This window comes from Arabidopsis thaliana (genome assembly GCF_000001735.4).
Source record: "Arabidopsis thaliana chromosome 1 sequence".
In the NCBI taxonomy this organism is placed as follows: Eukaryota; Viridiplantae; Streptophyta; class Magnoliopsida; order Brassicales; family Brassicaceae; genus Arabidopsis; species Arabidopsis thaliana.
In genome coordinates this window covers 23,441,576-23,469,307 of record NC_003070.9, presented here as the reverse complement: position 1 = coordinate 23,469,307, position 27,732 = coordinate 23,441,576, and the positions used below count along the sequence as shown (strand labels likewise).

Here is a 27,732-nt window from a genome sequence, read left to right as displayed (position 1 = left end):
TGGTCGCTCTTAGGATTTGGCACGAGTCAAACGTATACGTTTGTACATTGACCTCTCTCTTATTGTTCTTATTTCTATGTCGTGTCGTGTCTGTTCTTAAACTCCATCCATCGATAACTGAAACTAAGCATGAGCTGTTTTTTCTTATACTGACGAAAACACCCTCAAGTCATTTTCGTTCTTCAGTTCTTCTTCTTCTTTTTGATTAAAGACCCCATGAGAAGTTTAAATTCTCACTGACCCATTTGTTTTCTCTCAATCTTTTGCAGAACCCTGAACCAAATTTTGCATCTTTCTCTTTGAATTTTGTGTCTTTCTTTAATTCTTTGGAGGGGTTTTTCAAAAGCAACAACCTTGAAAAAATGGGTATGGGCACAAGCACTTTCGTTATCAGATGGGTCAATCTTCTTACAATGGTGAGCTTAAACCTCTTCTTCTCCACTTAGTTTCTAATTCTGAGAACCGCATTTGACCGTCCTTTGATTCCTCTTTAATGGATTTGGTTTGTTGGATTAGAATCTGGGATTCCGTACAACTTAGTTTATGGTTCTGTGTCTCATGAAGATTCTTAGTGAAATTCCACTGCTTTAGTTGTAATGATGTGCAAGTTTCTACCTTTTAATGTTGATTGTTTCTGCAACTTTATAGTAATTTATGTGTATTACTACTTTTGGTGAAGCTATTGGCTGTGGCAGTGATAATATTTGGGGTGTGGATGAGTACACACAATGATGGTTGCAGAAGGTCACTTACATTTCCAGTTATAGCTCTTGGTGGTTTCATCTTCTTGATGTGAGTTTACACTACTTTCACAATTGGCATAACCCAACAATGGTTCTTGCTTATGTTTCTTTTTTTGTGTGTGTGTGTTTACTTATTGTTCATGAAATGTCTATGATCTGATGCTTTTCAGATCCATAATCGGATTTCTTGGCGCGTGCAAGAGAAGTGTGGCGCTTCTTTGGATTGTATCCTTCACTTGCCATGTTCTGTTTTCTGTTTCTTTTGTTGGAAACTTTTGAATTTTAATCTTCCTTGACATGATTGATTTTCCTTTGAAGTATCTTGCCGTGCTCCTGATCGTTTTGATCGCGATTCTTGTCTTTACCGTACTGGCGTAAGCCTCATCTTCCTAATGGTTAATCGTCAAAACTCAGCTGTTGAATCATTGAAGATCTCAGCTTTTGTTTTACAGGTTCATTGTAACAAACAATGGTTCTGGCCATACTAACCCTGGTTTAAGGTAACTATAACTTATTTCTCTGCGGTTACGTACCAGTTTTCATGTGTAAATTCTTGAAACTTTCTGCATAAAATCAGGTACAAGGAGTATAAGCTGAATGATTACAGCTCATGGTTTCTAAAACAGGTACTATAATTTACAGTGGCACTGATATAGAATAGAAAAAACTTGCTTTCAATTTCTCTTTTTCTAATTCTTGATGTTTCAGCTTAACAACACCAGTAACTGGATAAGACTAAAGAGTTGTCTTGTTAAATCCGAGCAATGTCGGAAGCTTTCCAAGAAATACAAGGTCTATTATCTTTCCACCAACAAAAAGATGCCTTATATTATTGAATATTAGACACTCATGATCTCTGAAATGATCTCAGACCATCAAACAGTTGAAATCCGCAGAATTAACCCCGATAGAAGCTGGATGTTGTCGACCACCATCTGAGTATGTATATCTATGTCTCTTCTTGTTATTTGTTGATGTTTTGAATCCGCAGAAATATCGAACCGTCTCAATGTTGTTTTTATGCCAAGGTGTGGTTATCCTGCGGTGAATGCTTCTTACTATGACTTGAGCTTTCATTCGATAAGTTCTAACAAAGATTGTAAGCTTTACAAGAATTTGAGGACTATCAAGTGCTACAACTGTGATTCTTGCAAGTAGAGCCATCAACTTGCCCCCTTAAAGCTCTTTTGTTACAACAATTGTGTCATTCATTTTCAGATGAGACTAACTATTCTTTTCATTTGATTAATATCCGCAGAGCTGGAGTTGCTCAGTACATGAAAACCGAGTGGCGACTTGTTGCGATCTTCAATGTGGTCCTGTTTGTTGTCTTGATAAGCTCTCTTCTTAGCACGAGATTTGACTCTGAACAAAGTTTTGGCCTTTTAAACGGTTTAGTGCAAATTTCCAACATAACCTTTAAAGATTGCCAAACCACAACAGTACCAAAACAGTTTTAAAAAAAAAAAATTTGTGGATCTTGAAATGTTCTTGTGAGAACTGATTTATTTGTTTTCTTTTCAGTCAATGGTTTACTTTGTTGGATGCTGTGCGAGAAGAAATGCTGCTAGTTACCGATCCAAAGCTTAGAAACCGAAGCCCGGGTTAAAGAAAACACTTCACCGGATTCTCCCAAGCTACAGATGAATCACATTCTCTTCCATGTTGGTGAATGCTTCCAAGAGAGACACAAGAGCAACAACTTCTCATCGTTCTTTTTACTCTGTAATCTATATGTTGTTGAAACAGAGCAAAAATTTGATCAGATTTTTCACACAGAAAACATATTTGACATCAAAATCTACACTTTTTATCTTTTAAGAGTAAAAATTTAGTGAGCTAATGCATAACAGAAATTAAAAATTTATGATTCCATTCTTTGCAATTTACGGGTTCAATTAATTACTTAATCCTTATTCTCATGAAAATCAGACCGGGTATCAAACCGGATTTGTGGTTAAATTTTGGTTATCAACCGGTTTCAATTGCATACCGCGATTTTTTATATCTCAGACCGGATATATCAGTGAAGCGTTTACAATTACTGCCTTAAACCCTAAAACCTCAGAAAGAAAAAAAACACATTTCCTCTGCAAAAAAGAGTCACCGGAAAATGTACTCGTTAATTCTCCGGGAAAGATCTGGATCCATCACAGGGTCCTTATGGAACCGAATATCCTCTCGGAACATGGGTGGTGGTCCGAGAACCTTCCCTGGAGGACTAAACAAGTGGCAGTGGAAACGTATGCACGAGAAGAAAGCTAGAGAGAAAGAGAACAAGCTCTTGGATCAAGAGAAACAGCTTTACGAAGCTCGAATTAGGACCGAGATCCGAGCTAAAATGTGGGGAAATCCAGATTCTGGTGAGAAAACGGCGAAATCGAAGCAGAGTCATGGACCAATGAGCCCGAAAGAACATATCAAAACCTTGGCTGATCGGTTTATGAAAGCTGGAGCAGAGGATTTTTGGAACGAGAACGATGGTCCGGTGAAGAAATCAGATCAAGGGTCGAGATCAGGTTCGGATTCGATTGATTCTACTTCTAATTCGCCTATTGATGTGAGGAGATTAGTTTCTGCGACATGTGATTCTATGGGTAAAAATCGTGTTTTCGGTAGTAGTAGGAGAGGTTTTTCGAGTATGAGTAGATTTAAGAGAAATGAGAGTTCTTGTGATGAAGGAGATGACTTTGATGCTAAAAAGCTAGATACTTTGAGTCCTTTTTCTCCTAAATTTGCTGGTACCAAGGAGAAAGTGAAGAGCTCGAGGAGTGTTGTTGGAGTTATAAGGAACAAAGGTTTGTTTGGAAGAAGGAAGTTTAGGAAGAACGATAGTTCAACTGAAGAGGATTCAGATGAAGAAGGCGATGAGGGAAAGATGATAGGTTGGATGGATATGAGGAAAACGGGAAGCAGTGCGTCGTTAGGGAACCACGATATCAAGCTGACGAAAAGAGTGAATCGTAATGTCACGGATGAAGAGCTTTATCCTCCTTTGGATATTAATACAGTTAGAGAAGATCTCAGTAAAAGAAAATCTGTGGATAATGTAATGGAGGAGAAGCAAGAGCCTCATGACTCGATTTACAGTGCAAAAAGGTATTTTAAACTGGCTGTGTAAAGGAATTTGATTTGTCAAGTTTAAATCTTGATGAACTCTGTTAATGGTTGCAGATTTGATGAGTCTTGTATATCTCCTTTGACGCTAAAGGCACTTTCTGCGTCTGGCATTCTTAAGATGACTAGAGTACAGGATGCCACTCTCTCTGAGTGCCTAGACGGTATGTATTCTTCTAGTTCTTTTCTGATTACTCTGCTGGTTTTAGTTTCTTCTTTTGGCTCAAATGGTTAGCATTTGACAACGTATTATCTTTTATATAAAGCAGGTAAAGATGCATTAGTCAAAGCCAAAACTGGGACGGGAAAGAGCATGGCGTTTTTGGTATTTTACAATCCCTTATCCTGAGATTATGCCTTAGCTTTTGTTGTTTCTTAAGATAACGTTGTAAGATTGAAAAAAAGCTTCCTGCAATTGAAACAGTTCTGAAAGCTATGAACAGCGGTAAGGGCGTTAACAAAGTTGCTCCGATTTTTGCTCTTATCCTCTGTCCCACAAGAGAACTTGCAAGCCAGATCGCTGCAGAGGGCAAGGCTCTACTCAAATTCCATGACGGGATTGGTGTTCAGACTCTAATTGGTGGTACACGCTTCAAACTTGATCAACAACGCCTAGAATCTGAGCCATGTCAGGTTTGACCAATCGTGATTCTCTGTTTTACAGGAATTGTTTATATTTCTAGTTGGTGTGGTCAATCTCCTTTTCTTTCCGTACCTTGTTGCAGATACTAATAGCAACTCCGGGAAGACTCTTGGATCATATAGAGAATAAGTCTGGCTTAACATCGCGTTTGATGGCGCTTAAATTGTTTATAGTTGACGAGGCTGACCTTTTGCTAGACTTAGGATTCAGGAGAGATGTCGAAAAAATCATAGATTGTTTGCCTCGTCAGAGACAATCTCTTCTCTTTTCTGCAACCATTCCGAAAGAGGTACAATTGCTATATAATTAACTTCATATATTCTTACCTTTAGCACAAAATCCAATGCGGACACACACGGCTAAAATTTAGATTAAATTCAGGTCCGTCGAGTCTCACAGCTTGTTTTGAAAAGGGATCACTCTTATATCGACACAATCGGGCTCGGTTGTGTAGAGACTCATGATAAGGTAAAATCTGAAGCTCTTCTTTTTGTCTCAAAAGCTTGTTACTTGAATCTGGTTATTGATTTTTTTTTGCTTTGGTTTCAGGTGAGGCAATCTTGTATTGTTGCTCCACACGAATCTCATTTCCACTTAGTACCTCATCTTCTAAAAGAGCACATCAACAACACGCCTGATTATAAGGTAAAACAAATCCTCTTAAACAATTGTTTTTTTCTTTCTTACCTTGGTAATTCTCATAACTATCCAATTTCATTCTCGCAGATAATAGTCTTTTGCTCAACCGGTATGGTAACATCACTGATGTATACTCTACTCCGGGAAATGAAATTGAACGTTAGGGAGATTCATGCTAGAAAACCTCAGCTCCATAGAACACGTGTATCAGACGAGTTTAAGGAATCAAATAGACTGATTCTTGTCACATCTGATGTATCTGCTCGTGGAATGAACTATCCAGATGTTACTTTGGTTATTCAGGTAAAGCACAAAGCGAACATTTTCATGCCAAAAACAACCTTTTATGGATATTTAACGGATTAGACTTGGTCTTATGTTTTGGTAGGTCGGTATACCGAGTGACAGAGAACAGTATATACATCGACTAGGTAGAACTGGAAGAGAAGGAAAAGGAGGAGAAGGATTGCTTTTGATTGCGCCATGGGAGAGATATTTTCTTGATGAGCTTAAAGATTTGCCACTTGAACCAATTCCAGCTCCGGATCTTGATTCAATAGTTAAACATCAGGTTTGTTCGCCTTCACTGTTAACACCCATAACTGGAGTTTTATTGCTAAGTGATACTGAGGACAAATGTTTTGTAAACAGGTTGATCAGTCGATGGCTAAGATTGATACAAGTATCAAAGAAGCAGCGTACCATGCATGGCTCGGTTATTACAACTCGGTTCGAGAAACCGGTAGAGACAAAACCACGTTAGCCGAGTTAGCTAATCGGTTTTGCCATTCTATCGGTTTAGAGAAACCTCCTGCTTTGTTTCGAAGAACCGCGGTTAAGATGGGTCTCAAAGGTATTTCTGGTATTCCAATCCGAAAATAAACCGACCTGTGTTGGTTTGGTACTTAGATGTATCGTCGTAAAGAGAAATGTATGACACATTTTTGGTCAACATCATATTTAAATAATTTTGTTATTTATGAATATGTGATTAACTTTTTAGTTACAGGAATTTTTGTTTGTCTAAGTCATGTGTTTATATATTTGACTACTTGAGGAAGTTTGTTTATTATTTATAATCGTTACAATTGAAATGTAAGTAATTTGACTATGTAAGTACGGGTAAAATACATATGATACGTGATTTGCTCAATAATAACATCATTGATCTCATATCAAAAATGGAGTTAATAATTTACTAATCATAACTTTATAATTTACTAACTAACTGCATTTATGGACAAAGATAATTTTATTAGTATATGATCTTTTACATAATTAATACACATGCATCTAGTTCAACCTAATCCTTGATGATCATCAACATTTCAGAGTGAAGGAACCTTTCCAAGGTTATAACAAGAGAGTTCCAAATACCAAATATCAAATTTTTCTCACTCTTAATTATCACCATGCAAGTAACATCTTCTACTAATACATACCCAAAAAATTGAAAGATTTCTTCCTTTTTTGTTTTATTTACAAAATCAATTGGCTCATACACGCACATATCATCGAAGATAGAGATAGTTTATGGTGACATAGGCTACACGATGTTATGTCAATCGTACATCACATTTTGGGTTTAAATCTTAGATATGCAATTTTTTGTTATAGGATATTGATGATTTTTTATTTATTTTTTTTGAATAAAGTTGGTGTTATGGTTTTCATGTGTTGGATTGTTCATTTAGGAGTAGTAGTTTTTTCTTCTTTTCTGAACAAATTAGGAGTAGTAGACTAGTATTCATGGTTTGTTCATAATCGAAAATAAAATCCATAATAACAATAATAGAACTTACTAAGTTATATAACTCCGAATGACAAAGTGGTTCGTTGTATTTTGCTAGAAACATAAACTAGAAATTTTCAAATAATTAAGAAGTTTTAGACATTAAGTATTTTTACAAGGCAACGTTCCAAGACAACAGGCAGGAGCTACCAGCCTACCACAAACAGCAATTTAATTTGTTGTTCGTGTTCTTTCTAATGACACGGACATCTCAACTCGTCCTCGATAATTTTAGTTTTGTTTACACATACCATCCAAACTTTTGTTTTAGAATTTTAAATTGAAAGTTCAAATATTTTGAACAGTAATTCTTTTCCATAGCTGATAATTCATAATCTTACTATTGTATGGGTACCATTTTGATAGGAATTTTATTTGTCATAACATTAGACTGATGTCATATGTATACAGTAAACGTATATCACATATTCATTGAGCTATTCATTTAATTATAAAACTGATCAAGAGTCGTTATAGTTAACGCATGACCATCGTCAGATTGCGGAATTACGTGTCTTGATCCAAATGGCTTACAATTTCAAAGAAAACTCGCATTACTTTTATATTACATGCCATATATACGATTTGCATTTATTTTTACAAGTATAGTATAACATTTCCAAACAAGAACTATACAATATACAAATCCTGAGCTAATTTTCTCTTACCTTGTTACCCATTTCGCAGGGAAGAAAATGTTAGGAAAATAAGATTGAAAAATCTTGAAAATATCAAAGATTCAAAACATATATAAAATTGTGTATTATCTCTTACAAAATACTTCGTAGATCCAACTAAATTAAAATATATATGGCTGACTTTCTACTTTTATAAGCAATTCATATTGGTTGGTAAAATAAAATCAATAACTATTCTCTGTAACTGATAGTAGTATATTATATATTAACGCGTAAATAATTAGATGTCAAGTTAAATAAATAATTATTTCGAAGAGCCAAATTATTTGAGAGTCAACGGTGTGATCACAGGAATCGACGGATCGGAGAGACCCACGCGAGCACTCCACCCGTTTCGGCTAAATAACAATATTACCCTTAAATCATGTTCCCATTTGTGAAAACGTCGTGACTTCTGTTTCTCACTTTACCAAAACGATAAAACATGCTCCACGATGACGGTGAGACTATAGTAAAGAGGAATAATCAAACTCATTGCAATTGAAGTTTGATTTACGAAAAGAAAACCCTAAAACACCTCAGCAAAAATTATGTTATTAATCAACACACTAAATATAGACATAAAGTTACTTTTAGTGTTTTTCTTCTTATATTTCGTTACTTAATAATAGAAATTTGTGAACTTGGAACGATGAAGAAAAAGATCATGGTTATATAATAATTACGTATAAACTAAAAAATTGTATTATACGTTTGAACTTTCTTATAGTCAAAGGAGAGGTTAGTTTCGTCAATAGAGGTTACCAATATTTAATGGACTTGAGAGAAATTTCGTTCGTTTCCTTACAAGTCCATTGTCACGATCCCGTAATTAATATAAATCTTAAGCTTAACTCATCGACATCAACAAAAGATTAGTCAAGAAAAAAAAAAACTCTTACGGAGAGAAAACATTCAAAACAAAATGAAAGTTTGGAGCCAAAGATTATCGTTTCTAATCGTCATGATCTTCATTTTGGCCGGGCTTCATTCCTCTTCCGCCGGCCGCAAGCTCCCTAGTATGACGACGACGGAGGAGTTCCAGCGATTAAGTTTTGACGGCAAGAGAATATTATCGGAAGTGACCGCCGACAAGAAGTATGATCGGATCTACGGAGCTTCTGCTAGATTAGTTCCCAAAGGTCCTAACCCGCTTCACAACAAATGATATATTTCTATACTATTATAGTTACATTTTGTCGCCAATAATTATACTATCTTAATTAAGTTTGTTTAGGGTTTTGTTTAGAATAATTTAATCTACCTTGTGTCTCAACAAATTCTGTTATTGCTGGTTCTTTAATTTCTTGTATTTTGTAGATATATTGTATGATAGATATACGTACAGAGACTTATGTAACTTTCTTTTTTCATATTTACATTTATTTATACGATGTTGAAAATATGTATCAAATATTGATTTGCACGAGATGAGAGGGGTGATTATTTTATATTTTGATTATAGTTCATTATAATAAATATGACATGTTACTAGTTTGACAGAGTTATTAATATATTCAATTCAGATCATGTACGTATTTCTGCAGTATAGTTTCCGTTCCTAACACAGTAACATGACATGATCAAAGTTATTTCCGTTGTTACGAGTCTATCTATGGTATATCTTCTCAAATAAGACTAGCTAGACTATTGAATTTCGATTTTCTTTGCAGTAAATCGATCCGTCACTCATATCAGAAAAAAAGACAAAAAAAAAATCGATCCGTCAACAATCAACATGTATATATATGATGAAAACATTACGCAAAAGAATAAATTCAGTCGTCCATTCAACAACGATAGAATCATAGAATATAAGTCAACATCTATACTTGTAAAATAAATTTATTTTTACAACAATAAAATGATAATAATGAGTTTTATGAGTCAACAGAAGGGGTAGGCAAGGAACGACACGGCAATGCGTTGACCCTGTTTTATGTTCTATATTTAAGAAACGAAAAATGTAAACACATCTCTAAATAAAACTGATTTTTTTTGGGGTAAGGTCTGTTTTTTGAAATGTTTATAGACGCTTAGGACACTTAGAGCCTTTCAGGTTTAATGCTATTGGCTGAACAATCTCTCTTAGATTGCTTCAAGTTACAGTCTTTTTTAGATTTCAATGTTGCAGTTTGTTGGTTCTCAAGTTGGCAGATTTTCTAGGATAGGATCAATCTTCTTTTACTAGGTTCAGGTCTCTTCACACTTTGGTAAGCAAGAAGCTCTCTTAACACAGGCATAAAATGCAAGTTTTAAGTTCAGTTACGAAGCTTTGTTTTCGTTTGCTGTTTTTATTGAGAAGTTAAGAAGATTGACTTTCAAACACTGCTACCATGGTTTGGCCTCTTCTCTGGTGGTTGATCATCGAGCATCCAGACTTTTCCCTTTTGATGTTTATAGTCTTGATTCAGTTCTTTTTAATTTCTTTCTTTAGACGTCTTTGGATTGTATAATATGCTCTCTGTATCATGAATGGTTTGTACGATATGTTTCATATAAATAATAATACCCTTTGGCAAAAAAACAAAATAAAATAAAACTGATTAAAACCATTTACGTACCGATTTAATATATTGATGGTCATCAATATAAAAACAAGAGTGCAAAAGAGTCAAAATAAAACAAAAATAAACCCCATCACAATCAAGATAAAGACAACTAATTTTCTGTGTTTCTTCAACAATCATAGCTTTATTAATGTAAAAGATGTTTCACACAGACATTCAACAAAAAACACAAACATACAATTTTTAACAAAAGGGAAAGTAAATACAAACAAATACATAGAACAAATATAAATGTTTAATTAGCCGGCAAAAACTTATCAATTTGACTTCATTTTCAATAAAAAAACCACTTCAATGTCAATATTTTGGCCACTTTCTTTCCAACTCGATGGGATGGCTAAAGCTTATGACCTTGACATTCCAATAACAAAACTTTGGGGTTAATACCATTAAAAAGCATTATTTAGGGATTAACATGCAAAGTTTTCAGATATTATGTCACGTGTCACGTAAAACTCCACGACAACGAAATGTTATCACTTCTTCTTCTGTCGTTCTCAGAAACACAGAGTGTCAAAACCTGGTCACCGGAAAAAAAATAAACTCTGTTTTCAGACCGAATTTTCTCACCGGAAAATGTTACGTCAGCTTCCACCAACTATTACGGCGGACGCCACGCCGGATTGGCTTCCCGTCGGTTGGATTGCTCACTCTACAGTTCTAAAACGCGGTCGTCAAACTAGGGTAACTACTTTAAACTCTTTACTCTCTAAATGTGGAGCCTTTTTGTGTTTCTCTGTTCTTTCATCTTCCAATTTACACTGATTCTCAGCTTTTTTGATGTGAAATTTTTGCTTCTGTTTTTTAGTACTTTGATCACCATGCACACACCCATACTTCATTCAAGAAATTTGACCATAAATAGTGATAATTTCAAGACCAATTTGAGAAAGCTGACTTGTGATTGAGAAATTTTATGAAAACTCAGACCTCTAATTGTAGATTTAGTTGGTTTGTATGCATGTTGATGCACCCAATGTTTTACTTCATCTTGTAGACATACACGCAATTGAGAACAGGGAAAAAGTTATCTACAAAGGATCAAGTTCTTGAGTACATTAAAATGGAGAAAATACGAGAAAAACGAGAAGCAGGAATCAAGAGGAATAAAGCAAGTGTATGATCATGTTCTTGACTAGACTTTTGCAAGTTCTTTGTTCTGTTATATATAATGTTTCTTTCTCTTGTTGCAGTTAAAAGCCTTACAAGATAAAGAGACCGCAAGTGAAAGGCCGTCGTGGCTTCCGGATGAAAGGAAAGCAGAGTTGGAGATTGGTTATGTTGGTGGAAACCCTTACAAGGTATAACAGACTAGCCATTTGTGCCTTAGTTTGTTATTGAGAGTGAGAGATTTGTTTATGGTTTTTATGTGGTAGATGAATGTGAACACATCAAATGATTTTAACACCAATCCAAAGGAGACAGTGGTATTAGATGAGAACTCTATGGAATCTGAAGATTCATCGGGTGAAGTATACGAAACCGGGTGTAATGAAATTGTAAGATGCATGATTTTATTTGAAAGTTTTAGTATCTTGAAAAGAGGTTGTAGTATAGCTGATAGATACAATTTTATGGTTTACAAGACTTATGCAATTGAGGAGGATGAAGAAGATTTTTCAGAGAGGGAATATGTCGAAAATGTGGAGAATTTCTCTAACATAACCTCTACTCCTGTAAGTGAATTTGTTTTTACTTTTCTTATGTTTATTCTTGAACATGTATTGCTGTGAGTTTTATGTTTTGTTTATCGTAGCTACGGTCACAGCCAGAAAGAATGCAGAAATTGGAGTCTCGAGCAAAAACACAATGTGTGTTTGAAGGTATGTGGAGAAAAGGAATCAAAGAGTAATTATACAGAGATATTTGTTTGTTAGTGATAGACACACATAGTTTTTGTCTGTGCAGATGAGGATCTGAGTAGTGACAGTGACAACAAACTTCCAGAAGCTGAGACTTCAAAAGAAGGAAATGGTTTGGGAGAGGGTCATGTTGTATCTAACCTAGTCGAGTCTTTTGAAAAGAAAACCTCGCATGGTGTTATGGTTGAGTGTGATGATAAGGCGAGGGAGATCCCCGGTTTGACTGGATCATTAACTGTTGAAATCAACCTGGACTGTGAACCTGCAAGTGATAGTTTGGTAGAGAAGAATTGGAATAAAAGTGAGAGCGATGAAACAGGAACAAGAAACATTGAGATCATTGACCTAGAGAGTGACGTGATTCACATAAGTGGCTCATCAAAAGCTGTTGAAGTGACTCAGGAATCAGGCGATACAAGTAAAGAGCCTCTGAAAGCTCAGGAAGAACCTGATAACGACTGGAGAAGTTCGGTCTTCTTTCCAGACAGAGAAGCCCCTTCACATTCTGTACTTGTCTTTGAAAGTTCTAATGCTAGACCATCTGTAGAAGATCTTAGCAACACCATTGAGCTTGGTTTAACCCCGCAAGAGAAGAACATCAGTAGCTCTAAAAAGCGGAAGAAGAATACGGAAAGATGTGCATCTAAGAACATCAAGAAGAAAGGCATTGAAGCACCATCCAGAAAACTTCAGAGAGGCAAAACACCATCAAGCAAATCGCATGGCAAGAAGGGAAGTTCGAGTGTAGGCATGGACAAAAAACCTGATGATTGGCTTAAACCGTGCCCAAACTTCCCATTTGAGCCACTCACAAGATCATTTCAAGTAGAGGATGACTCGGCAATCCGCATGTACTTAGAGCAACACTTTGCAGCTCCTGGGAGTGCTGATAGTAATCTACCTTTACCCGATTTCGGATTGCCTACCTTCTCCGACATCAAAATCTCACTTAATGAAGAACCTGCATTCAAGAAAAAGAAGTCTCCTGATCCTCCATGTGTACAAGTTGCAAGTTCAAACATACCTAGTTGCAGTTCCATGGGTACTAGTATGCTACCAACAGTTGCAGGACACTAAAGAGACACTGAGACTCGACAAGTTTAAGATGAAATTGGGATTTGTTGGGATTTAAGTTCTAGAAAATTCAAATTCCGTCTGCTTAATGTTTCGAATCTTATCTATGTGTTTTTTCCTAGCTTTGTTTAATATTTATGCAAGTTGCTGCGGTTGAGGCAGATAAATCCATTTGTTTGACCGCTTTTGATTTACCATTCACAAATTATGTCTATACTGGTGCGGACGCAAAAAAAATATTAGAAGTGATGATTGAAGGAGGGAGGCTACTCAACTGGATTCGGAGAAAGGCAGGTTGATTCATGGAGTTCTTAGTTGGAGTCATCGGATGTCGAGCTTCTTCGACCAGGTGGTGTGTGGGTCTCTTGTTGCAATCTTTATCTTTCTTGCTGGTCTTTGGGCTTATTTTAAACTTTAGATTTTGGGCTTCATATCCAATTGTACTTCATGGGCCAAGTTTTTGGGTATCAATGAAAATATTGCCAAAAAAAAATGTGAAATGAACTATTTTTTTCGAATTATAATCAACATCCTCCTGGAACCAAGTACAAGAAAAAAATAATTATATTTTAGAAAATAATACAAAAGGTTTTAGTTTAGTAAAAAAATATTAGAAATGTGTTTGCAAAATATTAATGAAATTTTAAAAATGAGTTTACCACAAATTAATGAAAATTTAAGAAAAACAAACAATAATAAATTCATATTTACTAATTTATATATATAATATGTAAAAAATATTAGAGAATATATATATATATATATGTATATTGATAAGTTTATATAATTACTAATTTATTATATTGTTGGGACATATATCAAATTATGTTAAATATTACAATAATCCAAGGTGGGGATGAAGAAATTTATTAATATATAGTGGTTGTTAATTTATCGAATATTAATTTATAGATATTTTACAGTATAGGTAAAACATGCAAATTTTGAAAGCTTTGAATCTGTTCTAAAAGCCTTGAAATTTGGTAACTTAGAAACTTAAATACTAATAGAGGCTAAAAAAAACAAAAAGTCTATATAAACAGTTAATATATAACACTGCTCAAAATATGTGCACATTAAAGTTTTGTATGCTTAGTGATGAGGTGGATCTTAATATCTCACATATGCTTTTATAAACATCATATGCATCCAAATTATCATTTTTTGAAATTATTGATATCTAATTGTCTACAATAGCAACATAGATTATCATCTTGTAATCGAAACTCAATAGATATATTGCTAGGTGCTTAAAACACGACTTAAGGTGTTCCATTTTTAAACTGTCGTAGCCGAACATCACTACGAGAAGAATGATGTCCTCTATGCCTGAAAACTATTTAGAGGTGGTTAAAACATCAAGGGCATGTTTCCACTCTTGTACAATTTTCTTGGAAGCCATTGTCTCACTAATGACAATGAGTGTCAGAGGGAGACCACAACACCTATCAGCAACACTTGATGCGAGGTTGAGAATCTATGCATCACTTTGAAGAGTTCATTCTCCGACTTTCTTTCGGAACAACTCAAAAGCCTTGTTTAGTGTCAAGCATTGGACATGGATAGGGTCTCACTCTCATGCGGCCACAAACATCCAAAAAGCAAGTGTTGAAGGCTATCTGCATTAGTTTTCTGTGGTGGGAACATGAACTCCGATCTCCGCTAGATCAACTTTGGTCCAAATGTCATTTAGAAATAGAACAAATCTTATTGTCCTCAGAAGATTGTAAATCAGGAGTATTTCTTTATTTCCTCTCTAGAGCGGCACTCCTCTACCGATCCAAATAATCCTAATTTGGCAGCAATGTCGTATATAATACTATGCAAGTTTGAGTCTTGCATGACGACAATCCATAACACATAATCCTAATGAATAGAGCTCCTTAATAATATGTTGTTGATTTGGGTGACATGAGTAGTTCTTTCCACTCCACCCATGTCGTGCAAACCAACAATGCCGACACCATCATCGATGAGGTGGTCCCATGCCATTTCGAGAATCGATTCACGGCCAACAAGTGTGACTGACATGCCCTTCTTCATAATAAGTTGTGGGTTTAGTTACGGATGATTGAACTTGAAAGAACTGCAAAACGGTAATTTTGAGGGTTTTGATATCTTTAAGCTTCAAAAAATCATTGTTACTATACATGTAACACTTTCGGATATTTCTGGAGGATAGGCCACAACACATAGATGTTGAAGTTGTTGGTCTTTAGAGGATTAACCTTCTCGCTGTGAAGAGTGTTTGTGCTTTCAATCCTCACCTCGTTCTTCAACAATTTTGCACTCACAAGATTTTGCAATTATGTGACATTTGATTAATTTTATTTTAAAATGAACAAAAACGAGCAAAACATAAGCAAAAAATAGGTAGGAAAAATATGATTCAAGTTGTTTTTACGTATTTACAACCTTATAATTAATTAGTCATGTATTATATTTAACTTTGACATCATAACAATGAAAACATAATTAGATCTAATAATTACTAGATTATAAAACACATACGTGAAACACGTTGAATCAAATCTTAGATAGATTGACATGGAAACACAAATCGTCACAAGATTTTTCATGAAATTTACCTCTTTTTAGTTGCAAAAACAGAGAGACGTGATCGACTATTATATGGTTCATCATTTTCTATATGATAGTTAGATAGATTTCAGGCCCCAAAAAAAAAAAAAAAAAACTTAATTCTGTTAAATTCAATATGATCATAAAATTAAAAATAAAAACCAATACAAGAGCGGATCAAACTTAGCTTCACTCATTGAGGTAACACATACTTTGCAATCACTTTGATTCACACACAGACTATGTAATAATTCACTGGGGCTTCTTATGTACTTGAAAAATATAAGACATATAATTCTCCCCATTCTGCAGCCACTTAATCTGATTTGTTCCACCAAATTGATCAGGCTTTTGATGCCTCAGTCAACATGACTTTCGATGCCTTTCTGACTTTGCTAACATCCCAAATTCCCCATCATTCTCAACGCAGAAAAAGCTTCTCAAGAAAGAAAAAAATGACCAATAGTAATATGGTATGAGACATATAGAGCAGGCTACTTCATGTCTTCCATTCTAAGCTTTCCATTAACCAGCAGACTTCACATCCTTTTTTACATGGTTGCTCCACCACTGATTTTCATATCAGTAATTTTTCACCAAAAAGCCATCACTTTCTGTCACTTTACAAGATTGGAAATCACTAATCAGAATCACACCTCTAATGTGGTTTTCAAAAATTGTATCTTACACACTTCATCGATTACAAGAAGAACGAATAAGAAGAACAAGAGAAGAACCGTAACCCTGAGGCTCGCCTTACATGTACTCTCTCATCATGCTATATGTCTCTCACGCACACAGAAGATCTGAAAACAGAGTAGATTGAACAAGCCAAGCAAGTTCATTTTATGCTCTGTTTCAGATTGCAGAGTCGGTTACGACTCAAAACAGACTAATTAATAGCTCCACTCATATGATTACAGGTTTCATGACTATTCATTAAGCTCCATTAAAAGACTCTACACAAGACAGAATCTTCCGTTCATTAAGCACACACGTCTTCATTCAATCGCATTCTTACATGTTCTTTGGGATCTCTGTTTCAGATTCTTGTCCACAAAAGTCATGTAACATGCAGTATTGTTATAATACATAGTCCAAATCTGCAACCATTCAATCCAGTCTACATGTGTCCAAATAGACGCGAACCTGACTCAGCAGAAGCCCCAAAGAAAGACAGAAGCAATCTTCAATAGAGACATCAAAACAAAGTATAAAGATGAACTTAACAAATGATTAAGAAAGCATATCCAACAAGTTCTTTTTGTAAATTGACCATCACATAACATGTATCATTTCAACAATAACATAAATTAACACGACATATAAAAAATTAACAAGTGTTTGTGGAACATCAGAATCTAAATCGATCGAGCATGAAGCAAAATGGCATTGAATCTTCCAATATTTCATTCATCCTCCAAATGATGACCCTGCAAAGCAAACACACTAAGCTAATCAGAGAGGGTTAATCTGGAATCTGTATCTTAAATTTGGCTTGGACAATTCGAGGACATACCTCACTCTTCTGCAGATCCTCCAATATTGCAAATGCCTTTCGTAATTCCTTCTTACTGCATAAGCTGGCCAGCATACTCTGGAAAGTGATGTAATTTGGAGCCACACCACTAGAGATCATCACATTGAGAAGGTCTTGAGCGGCATCGAGATCACCCACTTGACAAAACCCATGAATCAAAGTAGTGTAAGTAACTGTATTAGCAACAATTCCTCTTCGATGCATCTCACAGAAAATCTCCATTCCATTGTCAACCCTTTTAGCCTTACAATAGCCATTGATGAGGGTGCTAAAAGTGACTACATCCGGAGAGCAGCTCTTGCTAGCCATCGAATCTAACATGCGCTTCGCATCATTTAGACGATCCTGCTTGCAAAATCCATCGATCATTGAGTTATATGTGATTGTGGTAGGAAATATACCTCTACGAAGCATGTCACCGTATATTTCTTCAGCCTCGGAGACCTTTCCTTCTTTGACTAATGCATTGATCAATGCACTGAAAGTTACAACATCAGGATTGATTTGCCTTTCGATCATATCACGCAGCAATTGCTCCGCATCAGTCCATCTACCAGAGCGACAAAAAGAGTCTATCATACCGCTGTAGGTAATAACATCGGGGAAAATTCCTTTGTCATGCATTTCAGTGAAAAGGTTTTGAGCATGGATATGATGTCCGTCTTTGCAAAGGCGATCGATGATGGCATTATAGATGACAACATGGGCTTTGATGTGGGTTTCTTCCATCTTACTAAGCAGATTCAAGGCAGACTCAGTGTCACCCATCTTACACAATCCATTTATAATTGTTCCGTAAGGTTGATGACCTTCTTCTACCATACGATCAACAAGAGCTAGCGCTTGGAGAACTCGACCCTCACAACAAAGACCGTTCATCAGTGTGGTAAACGTAACGACATCGGGTCTACATCCAGTTTCAACCATATAATCAAAGAAAGCTACGGCCTCAGAAATCCTACCTTCCAGACATAACCCGTGGATTAGGGTGTTAAACGTAACAACGTTGGGCTGAAAACCAATTTATGACAGCTGCAGAAACATTTCATCAGAATAGTGAAGCTGTAGATATCAAGTGGAATCCCCGCAATTCCATCTTCTGATAGAGAGAAATCGCAACATCGGGACGCTCCATTCTCACGATGACACCAATTAGTTTACAGAAATCAATTGCCGGATAGAAGGGACGAGATCTAACCATTTCATCGAACATTTCATCGCATTATCTAAGCTTTTGATATAATGAAATCCACTTTTCAGTTTCAAATTCTCTCCTTCAAAAGCTCCTTTGCGACCACTGCAATGGACTGGTAAAGAAGGTAGTCGCTTTCTCATTGTACCTTTCTCGGCGACGCGAAGATGAATCCATCTCGTGCTGATCAATCTAGCAGAAGCAGCAACAGAAGATGATTCAGATCTACAAACCCTAGCCAACATTTTAGTTTCGCCTGATTTTGTTCTTTCTCGATCTACAAACCTAACTAACTCTGACTGACAATGGAGCCAACGAGAGTGACTGAGCCCTTGATGACCGGTTTAATTGGATTGGCAAATTGACCGGTTTAATTTAATTAGATAGATTCGTTTCCCGGTTCAGATGAACCGATTCGTTGACTTTACCAACCGGTAGACTTCTTCTCGCCCAACTCAGAAAACAACCACAGAGAAACATTACCAAAACAAGTTCTAGAAAAGAAGAATCAAAAATCTCACGAGTTTATGAAATCATTAAAAACAATCTGAACAAAAAATACGCTTTCAAATGAAAACTCAACATTTTGTTCCCAAGACTCAAATCAAACAGTGACACACAATGGTTTCTTCTCTTAGTATGATGCTTCAGAGTTTTTCCAGCCCCCATAGGACTCCTCGTCCATACCCCTGCTTCGGTTTTCCTAACAAACACCACCACAATAAACATATTGTTCTTTAGATTCTACTTAAACATTTGTAAGACCAAAAATCAAGAACAATGCAAGATGTTTTATACCGAGGGCTTGAAGGAGAGAGCCACCCAAATCTCTCCTTTGTACTCTTCATCTTTCACCACATTGTATGCAGTTGGTGGAATACTTCCTTCCACGAAAACCGGCTCCAACGGAATACTGCATTGTTTCATAACATAACTCCTCAATTAGGTTCTAAAGGTATCAATTGGGAATCTAAAACGATGTTGTTTGAGGAACTTACGTTGCTTCACCAACCGCATCATCCTCTGTACCGACATCTTTGTCGAAGATTTTCGCTTTTAACTCTGTAGTTCCTTCAGAGACAGTGAAGATAAATGTCTCATTCCATTCCGGAGTTGTCCCCATTCCTGCAAGAATTCACTCTTCTCAACTCTCTTGAAAGCACAAAGACCGATCTTTTTCTTGCACAAACAAAAGAACCAAAATAAAAGCCATTGATCTTGGATTGAAAACTAACCTTCTGCAACGTTGCTCTTCTGATCTTGAGTCCGACAAGTGAGTTGCACATAAGGATCCATGTTATCTATATTATATATAAACCGCGAAATAAATCAACGAATATGCAAGTCGATTTTACATATTCACAAGGCTAATGTTAGAATAAAACAAGCGTCTATCTTTTGATTGTTAATCAAGAAACAAATCCAGAAACAAGCGTCCATAACCATCAATTAGACTATATCATTATAAAACGAATGTGAATCTATGATCAAACTTCCATAAAACCGATTAAAAAATATTTTAAGATCTATACTAATATCAGTTGTGAATCAAAATCCGATTCATAAGATGAATTCTCATATGTTACACACACAGAATTCTCAGATCGTTCTAGTCAACAACATTCACAGATTGTAAATCTTTGATCCGAAAAGTCAAAACATTTAAACACGTACATATATACATTCGCAGATTTTCAACACATTTTGGACAATACCCATCAACGAAACTCAAATGGGTTCTAAGGATTTCTGAAAAAAGTTAGATTATTAGGGGGAAAAATGATCGAAAGCTTACTCAGAAAATCTGCGTCCTCGAGACCTTTGGCGCTGACAAGAACAACTTCAAGAGTTCCATGAGGCATTTTTTTTTGTTTTTTTCTCTTGTGATCTTTTTGTTTTCAATTTGAAGATTCAGATCCCAAGAGAGAGAGATGCGAGGCTTTTGTCTGATTTGTTCGATCGTTTTGAGCACGACAAATATGAATATAATGGGGAATTTAGGACATCGCTGTAGCGCGTGGGCGCGTGTAACTAACGCTCAGTGCCAGCTTTCTTTTCCTTAATTAGTGTAATGAAAAATAGTTGGTCTTTGTTGAAAACTTAGTTAGATGATTTTAATAATTTCAAAACTTTGTGTCAAACTTGATAATTTCAAAAAATTATGATATTGTTACAGTCCTACAGATGTTATATCTTTCCTAATGAGACTTACAAATTAATCTATTAATAAAATTTGATTTATTAAGATTTTTTTCCTCTTCTAGGCTTCTAGCACTGTTTTATGTTTTTTTTTTATGAATGATGAATACTAGTATTGAATAAAAACATAGAAAAAAAAATACTAATGAACAAAAATCAATCCTATGATTTTATACTTTTTATAGATTATTCATAAGGAAAAGCACAATGATTTTGATATACCACCAAATCAAATCTTAATGACAGGATCTCTTAGATAGGCCGTTACATATATTTTCATATATTGCAATGAAAAATAGTAAATGTTAAAACATAAAACTTTACAAATTTGGTCAATTTTTTTTTTTAAATTGTTACAATTCTTAATATTCATAAATTTAGATTGATTAATTATAGTAAGAATAAATGGATGAAAAATTGGCAATTGAAATTAATAAATATTATATTCTGAGAAATAAATTATGTGTATATGTACATATGCTAAAAGGCAACAAAAAAATAATCTAAATTGAATAGTTTTTCAATATATTTTTCTTTTCTTGACTCTAGTTAAAGTTTACATTGAAGTCATTTAAATCTAGCTACAAATCTTAATTTGATCACTTTTCTTGTTCCACCGATTAGGCTTTTTTTTGTTAAAACTTTTTTACATCTTCTTTATAACAATGATATACTACGTTTTACTCTAGTTCTTTTGGACAAACAACCTTCTTTCTGAATATGATTACTGTACAGTAATTTGGGAACCTAAACAGTACTAATTTCTAAAAATTGATCACGTAAGGAAAAGATAAACAAACACAAGAGAGTAGGAAAAAGTAAATTGACTCATGGCGTAATTGAATTGTCAACATAAAAGTCACTGATATAAAGTTAACTATACTAAAGTAGCTCTTGTGCTTGAACCAAACATCAGCAAAAACCATACCTTAAAATCAATCTGCAAAAAAAAAAGTAAGAGAACATCATTAGTTACATAAATGAATCTAAAAACAATCATTTAACCCAAAAGTAACGGAAAAGAAAAACCCATGAAACAAAACAGAGATGTTAGAATTGAAAACAACACTCTGTCCGCAATAAACAAAGCTAACTAATTAAATCTTTCGTCTCTTCACATTTCTTGTGGGATCTTTCACACTTTTGACGAAATTTAAGTTGAATACTTGTATAGTTCTACTAAACAACAGACCTAATTAACGTTCCAAAAACAAAACTATTATTTCCCATATAGGTTTCTTGCAAAGCAAGCAATCAGTCTAAGAAATTCTTTGGGCTAAGGAGTGGAAAAATTCATGAATACATGATAAATAGTACCTTCAAGTTCATTGATTATCGATATGTCTCTTGAAATAAGCAGCCAGTTTATCAAGATCCCCAAACATTCTTTTCCTGAACTTGAATCCCTTAGGGTATAGACCGATGTACTCGTGGTGCGGATTTGCGGATCGTATGTAAGACAATATAAAGCTCCCTGGATGTTCATGAGAAACACCAAAACTGTAAACTACCATTTTCGGATTCACACCCTTCTCAACCCGAAGAAGATCATCTATTTCCGATTTTGTCCCAGTCCGAAATTTCCGGTGGTTTAGCATTGTCATAAGATGAGTTACCAAAGGATCAACATACCGATCCATTACCTGAAATATTGAAAACGCATAAGTATTTTCACTTGTACCAAAACTGAAATTTTGTAAGAATATAAAGACGAACCTCATCTAGATCCTCGAAGGTTTCATTCCCAATTTTCAGTGTTTTCCCAATACGTTGTAAGCTCACTATATCTTTGTTCTCCTTCTCACCTTCGATTATCTCCTTGTTAGCATACACATTATCAGAAATCTTGATCATCAAAGTCAAATGATTCAGTCCTCGTGAGCTTGGACGAACAATGCTTTCTCCAATATTCTTATCAGACAAATACACTGTTGCTTGCTCGGCAGTGATGTTCTGAAACCGAGGATGAACAATCATCCGAGACTTAAACTGCTTCTTTTCTTTAGGAACTTTCTCTTTCTCTATCAGGACACTATTTCGTTTCTCCTCGTGGTAATAATCATCGACATCCCCGAGATTCCTGTGCTTTCTCATTTCGCTTTCTTTGCAGACAAGTAACACATGATACCTTTGCTTTAGAATCGATTTGACCTTGCAAGTAACGATATCGCCTTCACACAGTTTGTTAGACAAATCAACGATATCTCTACCATCATCTGAGTAATCTTCCTTCAAGAGAATCCCAGGTAATCCACAATCTAATACACATTTGGCTTTACCACTTGTCACTTTCTTAACAGTGGCCTGCACAATCCTCCCTTCACCAATAGTTTCTTTGGTTTCACCTGAAATCATATAAAACTCCTCATCTGAATCAACCTCTTTAAACAGACTCCGCCAATCCTGAAATCCACAGCTTAATTCTCTCATGATCAGACTATAAGTTTCCTTCTTATTCTCTTGGTTCTTGCTTCTCAAGTACTCATCAAGAACGATTTTCCTCAAAGAAGCTGGCTCATCTCTCACATGCTCTATCGCCATCTCTATTGCATCATCCTCATCACCTCTTACAGTATCATGAGCATAAACATCTTTCGCCAATTCTTGCGCAAGACCGTATGATTCGGGATGTATTCTAGTGTCATCCAACAGATCAATAAATTGGCTGCTACTACAAGCCAACCCGCTCCTACGAATCCGTAAGAAACCAGCTGCATTTACGAATACCTTTTTACCAATCCCATGATTTATCAGTTCCTTGCGGACAAATATCGAACCAGCTCTAACAAGAGACTTCTGCAAAGATGCAGCTTTCCTAGGACCAAGACCTGAAACAAACTGTAAAGGAGAAAAAAGCCATTCATGGCTCGCAGCCAGATTAATGTCGATTCCAACTTGATTCGTTATGTCAACCATAACTTGTTCAACCATCTCATACTTCTCATCTGGATCAAGAAAATCTTGAAAAGAATGAAGCTTCCAAGACAGAATATCTCTACCTGGACCGCATAAAGTTGAGATCATTGCTAATGGATTCTGGAGATAACGTCCAAGAGAAACTGCGCGTTTCACAATTCCTGCTTGTTGAGGTAGTTGTTCACTTGAGATTCTAGAATTTTCGTATAGCCTAGGAAGAGATTCATCCGCATAAACCAATGGAAAATCATAAATCCTATCATCTACATAATTCAACGGCAGCTCTTCCACCATTTGGAATATAGCCTCATAAATCTCATCCTTCAGGCGTACACAACTCAAATTAACAGCTGCTAAAGCCAAAACATCTGGTTGATGGTCTCTTATAAACTTTAGAAAACGATCTTGATCCATTTTTTTACGTTTCTGGTCATTTACATCCCGAGACCGCAATCCAATGGAACCTGAGTAAAGCACATCAACCAGCTCTCCTGATGAATCAAGCATCACAAATGTAGTTTCTGGATTTCCAGGTCCCCAACAACAAGCTAGGACCCTCGGTGCAGCTTCCTCCTCCGAGGTATTATTATTCCTTCGATATGGCCCTGAAGACACTTTGTTCCATAAAACCTGTCCATACTCTGAAAGCAACTGAGTCTTCGCTCTGCTAGTTAGCAAGGATCTTGCTTCTTTCTCCATTGACGGCAAAACAAAACCATGAACCGCATCCTCCAGTATCAATTTCCTCTGCTCGTTCCAGAGTTGAGCATACTTACTAACACCAACACTTAGATAGTGTTCACTGCATTCACTAATTATCCTATTCATCTGATTCTCAGGCAGCTTGAAAGTTACTTGAAGAAGCTTCTCCTCTTCTGCTTTCTGAATGAGAAGCCATTGTACACCATCAAACTTTCTCAATGGCTTCTCGCTTAACCACTTAACCGCAGAAAACCGATGGAAGGAATCTATAACCACATTCCCATCTGGTGTTGGACTCGTTGAGACTACTGCATTCTCCATAAAAATTCCACGAACATACTTTCTAATCGATGGCTCGCAGCTTATCTCAACCGCAGCCATATGCCTTGCACCTTTAAGAACAGCTTGAGAATCTCCAAACATTGCACACTCATAGTTCAATGCCATCTCCTCTGGTGTTTTCTTTGCATCTTCAAGCTCATCAACAAAAACTTTCTCAAGAGACAACGCTAGTCCCAATTGCTCAGCGCTATAACCAAACTTGTTTGCAAATTCCTTAATCCCAAATTTGCTGCAGATGCTATATTGCGATTTCCTATTCGGCCTCTTGTACTGTCCTTCATCGATCTCACAATGAGGAAAATGCAAGTTGAACTTTGAGTCTACATCATCAACTTCTCTCTCTGTCTCCGCCGCTTGAAGAGACTTAATAACAGATTCAAAAAGACTCTTATTCAGATCAGACATGCAGGTTTCTTCTTCAAAACGTTTGGTATAGTAACCAAACAACGCGGTTTTCCTTTTCCGCAGAAGAACCCACTTTCTATCCAAATCTTGAATCATCCACAAGACTTTATGCCACTTGGTCTCAAGCTTCTTGTCAAGATTGAAATCACTACCATCATGATCATCATCAGAACTGTCCAATAAACTCCGACACTGCTCCTTCCGATACATAGCTATAAACGGTATCTCTAACTTCTGCACATGAAACATCTCTAAAAACTTCACAATGTCATCCTTATTAATCAAACAACCCTGCCCTTGTTCTTGAAGCAATCGAGCATAAATCCAGTTGCTCTCTTCTTGAATGCTCATGTCATCTAGGGAAACAATTCCAATGGCTTCTTCAAATATCTGCATTCTCTCAGGAACATCAAGCTTCCTAATTTCATCATCTTTCTCCGTCATATACTTCTCAGAGAGAACCATTGGTTCAAACTCATCTTCTAACTTTCTTTCGATCTTTTCGTTATACTTCAAATCCTTTTTCCGAAGTTTCAACAATTCTTCAGGATCACCAAATACATCATTAGCGTATCGTAAAGCGTTCGAATCAGTTCCTTGCTTATATTTCATTTTCTTCCTCCTCATTCCTTGAGCACCATGATCATCTTCATCTACAATGAAGTGACTCAAATCATCATCATCATCATCATTATTGATCTTATCCTCTTCCTCTGAAGATTTCTTCAAACGTTTATACTTGTTTCTTTGGAAAGTGTCGTTGTTATCTTTAAGAAGTAGATAATCATCTTCGTGAAGAGTAAAGGATTCGTCTTTCTTCCTTCGACTTCTACTCTTTTTCTCACTACAATGTCTCTGTTCTTCTTCTTCTTCTCCATCATCAGAACCATTCACTAAAAACCCATCGTCAAACTCATACTGATCATCTTCGTCTTCATCATCTTCCTCACGGTTCTCCACTGGATCTTCATGAATCTGGGGCTCTGTCTCAAAAACAGAGTCGAATCGTTAGAAAAATAATAATAACAGAGAATTTAGGGCTTTTGAAAGCAGAGCTTTTTATGTACCTTCGTCGATCCTATTCATGACTAGGTTAGAATATTTAGCTATACGAAATCGATGAAGATGGAGATCAACCCTAGAAACTCTGTGATCGTAAAACTAGTCTCTATTTGATTCTGAATTTTGCGAAGAGAAACAAAGAAAAAGGCTTTTCGTACTTCTAGGGTTCACACCAGCATTAAGAGGCTACTAATTGAAGTTTTGAAGCATTTCTTATTTTTAAAAATATTTATGAAACTCTTTTTTTAGCTGATATTTAATTAATATATTTGGTATTTTTTTCGATTCATTAAGAGATTTATTTTTCATATTCATACAAATTTATATTGATAATTCTTTTTTCCACTAATTTTTTCATTATATAAACTAATGATAAAATATATAGGTGAAATATATTTTTAAAATATTAAACCTATAAAAAACAAAGAAATTCTCGAAAACTAAAGCAGAATCTACCGAAAACACTTAATAAAATTCATAGCACAAAAAACCATAACAATTAAGAATTGCAAAACAAAAAAAAAAAAAAAAAAAAAAAGATCAAGCAAACAACGGAGGATGGGATAATGAATCCTAAGAACTGAAAAAAGTAAAGAAGCAAACCAGACCGACGATCACTTGAATCAATAGAAACCGAGTTTGAGCCAAAGACAAGTGTTTAGAAGAGACTGCTAGATCACTAGAAGCACGAACCAATTAGAAACTCTAGCACAAACAGCACCAAACCGGAAGCAAACGCCAGACTGATCAAAACTACAACGGGCACTCACTCCCCCAACACCAAACCAAATTACTATTGATAATTTCTTATATCACATCTTTTGAAAAAAGGATTTAATTTAAGCCTAGTTATTAAGGCGCTTAACGTTGCCAAAAAAAAGAAATTATTCTATAAAATTAATGATTTTTAATTTAAAGGTTAGGTGTTTCTCTAGACTTAAATTATTTTCTTACACGATAGAATACTTAGAGGTTATTTCTATTTACGAAAAATGAGAAAAAAATGGAAAAACCAAACGGACTGAAATCACATGGAGTTTGTATATGCATTATTAATTCATGAAAAGAAGTGTCTTGAATTTTCAACCATTTTACTTTTGAAAATCACACTCAACAAAATTAGCTTTTGGTATAAGTATTTTTTTTTGTTGAGAAATTCGTGAAGACGTGTCGTTGGGTGGGTTCCAATAGATATTGTTCTAATATTGGCTAAAAGGTGTCCAAAAATAGAGTGATTCTGCAGAATATATTAGTATAATCATCTCCACTGGATAACCAAAAACAATATTGTTTGTTACATCGTTTCTCTTTTGTCATCTTATGCTATCACATGATGATTTTTTAAAAAGTGATGCAAGTTTGTAACCCTCTATGTTCACATGCTACGTACACGCAAATTTTGAAAGCACGGTCATTCAAGAATGCAAAACGTGTTGGTGGTCGAGAAGGCCGTGGACCCGTGGTCATTACAATTACTCAATTAGTGTTTTCTAGTAATTTAGAATGCACATGCACTCCCCCTCTTTACTTCATCTTCTCATCCTTATGTTGTTATTCAGTTTCTCGATTAGCTGTAACACTAATCTCTTCGCTCTCTAAACCACATGACCCAATCCAACCAAAAGGTTGTGGTCTTGTAACCTGGCATTTTAATTTGAAGACTTTTTATCAGAAAAA

At 35.6% G+C, this 27,732-nt stretch overlaps 7 protein-coding genes and 1 non-coding gene across 14 annotated transcripts; 5 read left to right on the top strand and 3 right to left on the bottom strand.

Annotated features, from left to right (window-relative positions):
• The first annotated feature begins 18 nt into the window (after window positions 1-18).
• On the top strand, window positions 19-2,608 carry TET10 (tetraspanin10). Of its 6 annotated transcripts, none has more exons than NM_001334077.1 (11): window positions 19-168; window positions 270-416; window positions 680-792; window positions 914-968; window positions 1,062-1,117; window positions 1,196-1,243; window positions 1,321-1,369; window positions 1,452-1,535; window positions 1,615-1,682; window positions 1,772-1,897; window positions 2,002-2,548. In NM_001334077.1, exons 2-11 carry the CDS (start codon window positions 363-365, stop codon window positions 2,201-2,203), a joined length of 855 nt encoding a protein of 284 aa, NP_001320676.1. In that variant the 5' UTR covers window positions 19-168; window positions 270-362; the 3' UTR covers window positions 2,204-2,548. The 6 variants fall into 6 exon arrangements, with proteins under 6 accessions (NP_001320676.1, NP_001320677.1, NP_974077.1 ...); NM_202348.3 differs by having other exon boundaries at window positions 38-416; window positions 2,002-2,059; window positions 2,268-2,598; NM_001036145.3 differs by having other exon boundaries at window positions 38-416; window positions 2,002-2,135; window positions 2,268-2,598.
• A 191-nt stretch (window positions 2,609-2,799) lies between these two features.
• AT1G63250 (DEA(D/H)-box RNA helicase family protein) lies at window positions 2,800-6,285 on the top strand. The gene is made up of 10 exons (NM_105004.3): window positions 2,800-3,842; window positions 3,918-4,024; window positions 4,130-4,185; window positions 4,266-4,493; window positions 4,586-4,792; window positions 4,885-4,971; window positions 5,053-5,148; window positions 5,230-5,445; window positions 5,531-5,713; window positions 5,794-6,285. The coding sequence occupies exons 1-10, from the start codon at window positions 2,857-2,859 to the stop codon at window positions 6,022-6,024; spliced, it is 2,397 nt and encodes a 798-aa protein (NP_176514.1). The 5' UTR covers window positions 2,800-2,856; the 3' UTR covers window positions 6,025-6,285.
• A 2,138-nt stretch (window positions 6,286-8,423) lies between these two features.
• Window positions 8,424-9,110, top strand: CLE14 (CLAVATA3/ESR-RELATED 14). Its single transcript, NM_001334074.1, has one exon. The coding sequence runs from the start codon at window positions 8,537-8,539 to the stop codon at window positions 8,777-8,779; it is 243 nt and encodes an 80-aa protein (NP_001319300.1). The 5' UTR covers window positions 8,424-8,536; the 3' UTR covers window positions 8,780-9,110.
• Window positions 9,111-9,792: 682 nt separating this feature from the next.
• Window positions 9,793-10,113, top strand: AT1G09745. The gene has a single exon (NR_143521.1). It is a non-coding gene; the product is annotated as an uncharacterized misc_RNA (transcript).
• Window positions 10,114-10,379: 266 nt separating this feature from the next.
• On the top strand, window positions 10,380-13,597 carry AT1G63240 (uncharacterized protein). Its single transcript, NM_105003.4, has 7 exons — window positions 10,380-10,865; window positions 11,179-11,298; window positions 11,375-11,482; window positions 11,558-11,680; window positions 11,768-11,857; window positions 11,938-12,004; window positions 12,090-13,597. The coding sequence occupies exons 1-7, from the start codon at window positions 10,758-10,760 to the stop codon at window positions 13,118-13,120; spliced, it is 1,647 nt and encodes a 548-aa protein (NP_564812.1). The 5' UTR covers window positions 10,380-10,757; the 3' UTR covers window positions 13,121-13,597.
• Window positions 13,598-16,935: 3,338 nt separating this feature from the next.
• Window positions 16,936-18,748, bottom strand: AT1G63230 (Tetratricopeptide repeat (TPR)-like superfamily protein). The gene is made up of 2 exons (NM_105002.3): window positions 17,217-18,748; window positions 16,936-17,130 (listed from the first exon to the last, which is right to left on the bottom strand). Exons 1-2 carry the CDS (start codon window positions 18,162-18,164, stop codon window positions 17,107-17,109), a joined length of 972 nt encoding a protein of 323 aa, NP_176512.2. The 5' UTR covers window positions 18,165-18,748; the 3' UTR covers window positions 16,936-17,106.
• Window positions 18,749-18,777: 29 nt separating this feature from the next.
• Window positions 18,778-20,496, bottom strand: AT1G63220 (Calcium-dependent lipid-binding (CaLB domain) family protein). Of its 2 annotated transcripts, none has more exons than NM_105001.4 (5): window positions 20,225-20,496; window positions 19,665-19,730; window positions 19,428-19,554; window positions 19,228-19,342; window positions 18,778-19,132 (listed from the first exon to the last, which is right to left on the bottom strand). In NM_105001.4, exons 1-5 carry the CDS (start codon window positions 20,289-20,291, stop codon window positions 19,064-19,066), a joined length of 444 nt encoding a protein of 147 aa, NP_176511.1. In that variant the 5' UTR covers window positions 20,292-20,496; the 3' UTR covers window positions 18,778-19,063. The 2 variants fall into 2 exon arrangements, with proteins under 2 accessions (NP_176511.1, NP_001077765.1); NM_001084296.1 differs by having other exon boundaries at window positions 18,856-19,132; window positions 19,665-19,688; window positions 20,225-20,389.
• Window positions 20,497-21,953: 1,457 nt separating this feature from the next.
• On the bottom strand, window positions 21,954-25,620 carry AT1G63210 (Transcription elongation factor Spt6; the record flags this gene model as incomplete). The annotated part of the gene is made up of 2 exons (NM_105000.1): window positions 21,954-22,271; window positions 22,345-25,620. The coding sequence occupies 2 exons, from the start codon at window positions 25,618-25,620 to the stop codon at window positions 21,954-21,956; spliced, it is 3,594 nt and encodes a 1,197-aa protein (NP_176510.1).
• Between the last annotated feature and the right edge of the window lie 2,112 nt (window positions 25,621-27,732).

Bases quoted from the DNA above. Each gene is read 5' to 3' on its own strand.
- AT1G63220 (NM_105001.4), bottom strand. From the start codon at position 20,291: ATGCCTCATGGAACTCTTGAAGTTGTTCTTGTCAGCGCCAAAGGTCTC. The intron at 19,555-19,664 runs GTTAGTTTTCAA...GAATTCTTGCAG, and splicing joins GAAGAGCAACGTTGCAGAAG to GAATGGGGACAACTCCGGAA. The intron at 19,343-19,427 runs GTAAGTTCCTCA...GAAACAATGCAG, and splicing joins GATGCGGTTGGTGAAGCAAC to TATTCCGTTGGAGCCGGTTT.
- TET10 (NM_105005.5), top strand. From the start codon at position 363: ATGGGTATGGGCACAAGCACTTTCGTTATCAGATGGGTCAATCTTCTT. The intron at 417-679 runs GTGAGCTTAAAC...CTTTTGGTGAAG, and splicing joins GGGTCAATCTTCTTACAATG to CTATTGGCTGTGGCAGTGAT. The intron at 1,683-1,771 runs GTATGTATATCT...TTTTATGCCAAG, and splicing joins TGTTGTCGACCACCATCTGA to GTGTGGTTATCCTGCGGTGA.
- CLE14 (NM_001334074.1), top strand. From the start codon at position 8,537: ATGAAAGTTTGGAGCCAAAGATTATCGTTTCTAATCGTCATGATCTTC.
- AT1G63230 (NM_105002.3), bottom strand. From the start codon at position 18,164: ATGGTTGAAACTGGATGTAGACCCGATGTCGTTACGTTTACCACACTG. The intron at 17,131-17,216 runs GTATGTCCTCGA...TTTGCTTTGCAG, and splicing joins AGGATCTGCAGAAGAGTGAG to GGTCATCATTTGGAGGATGA.
- AT1G63240 (NM_105003.4), top strand. From the start codon at position 10,758: ATGTTACGTCAGCTTCCACCAACTATTACGGCGGACGCCACGCCGGAT. The intron at 10,866-11,178 runs GTAACTACTTTA...TTCATCTTGTAG, and splicing joins AACGCGGTCGTCAAACTAGG to ACATACACGCAATTGAGAAC. The intron at 11,681-11,767 runs GTAAGATGCATG...ATGGTTTACAAG, and splicing joins AAACCGGGTGTAATGAAATT to ACTTATGCAATTGAGGAGGA.
- AT1G63250 (NM_105004.3), top strand. From the start codon at position 2,857: ATGTACTCGTTAATTCTCCGGGAAAGATCTGGATCCATCACAGGGTCC. The intron at 3,843-3,917 runs GTATTTTAAACT...TAATGGTTGCAG, and splicing joins TCGATTTACAGTGCAAAAAG to ATTTGATGAGTCTTGTATAT. The intron at 4,793-4,884 runs GTACAATTGCTA...GATTAAATTCAG, and splicing joins CTGCAACCATTCCGAAAGAG to GTCCGTCGAGTCTCACAGCT.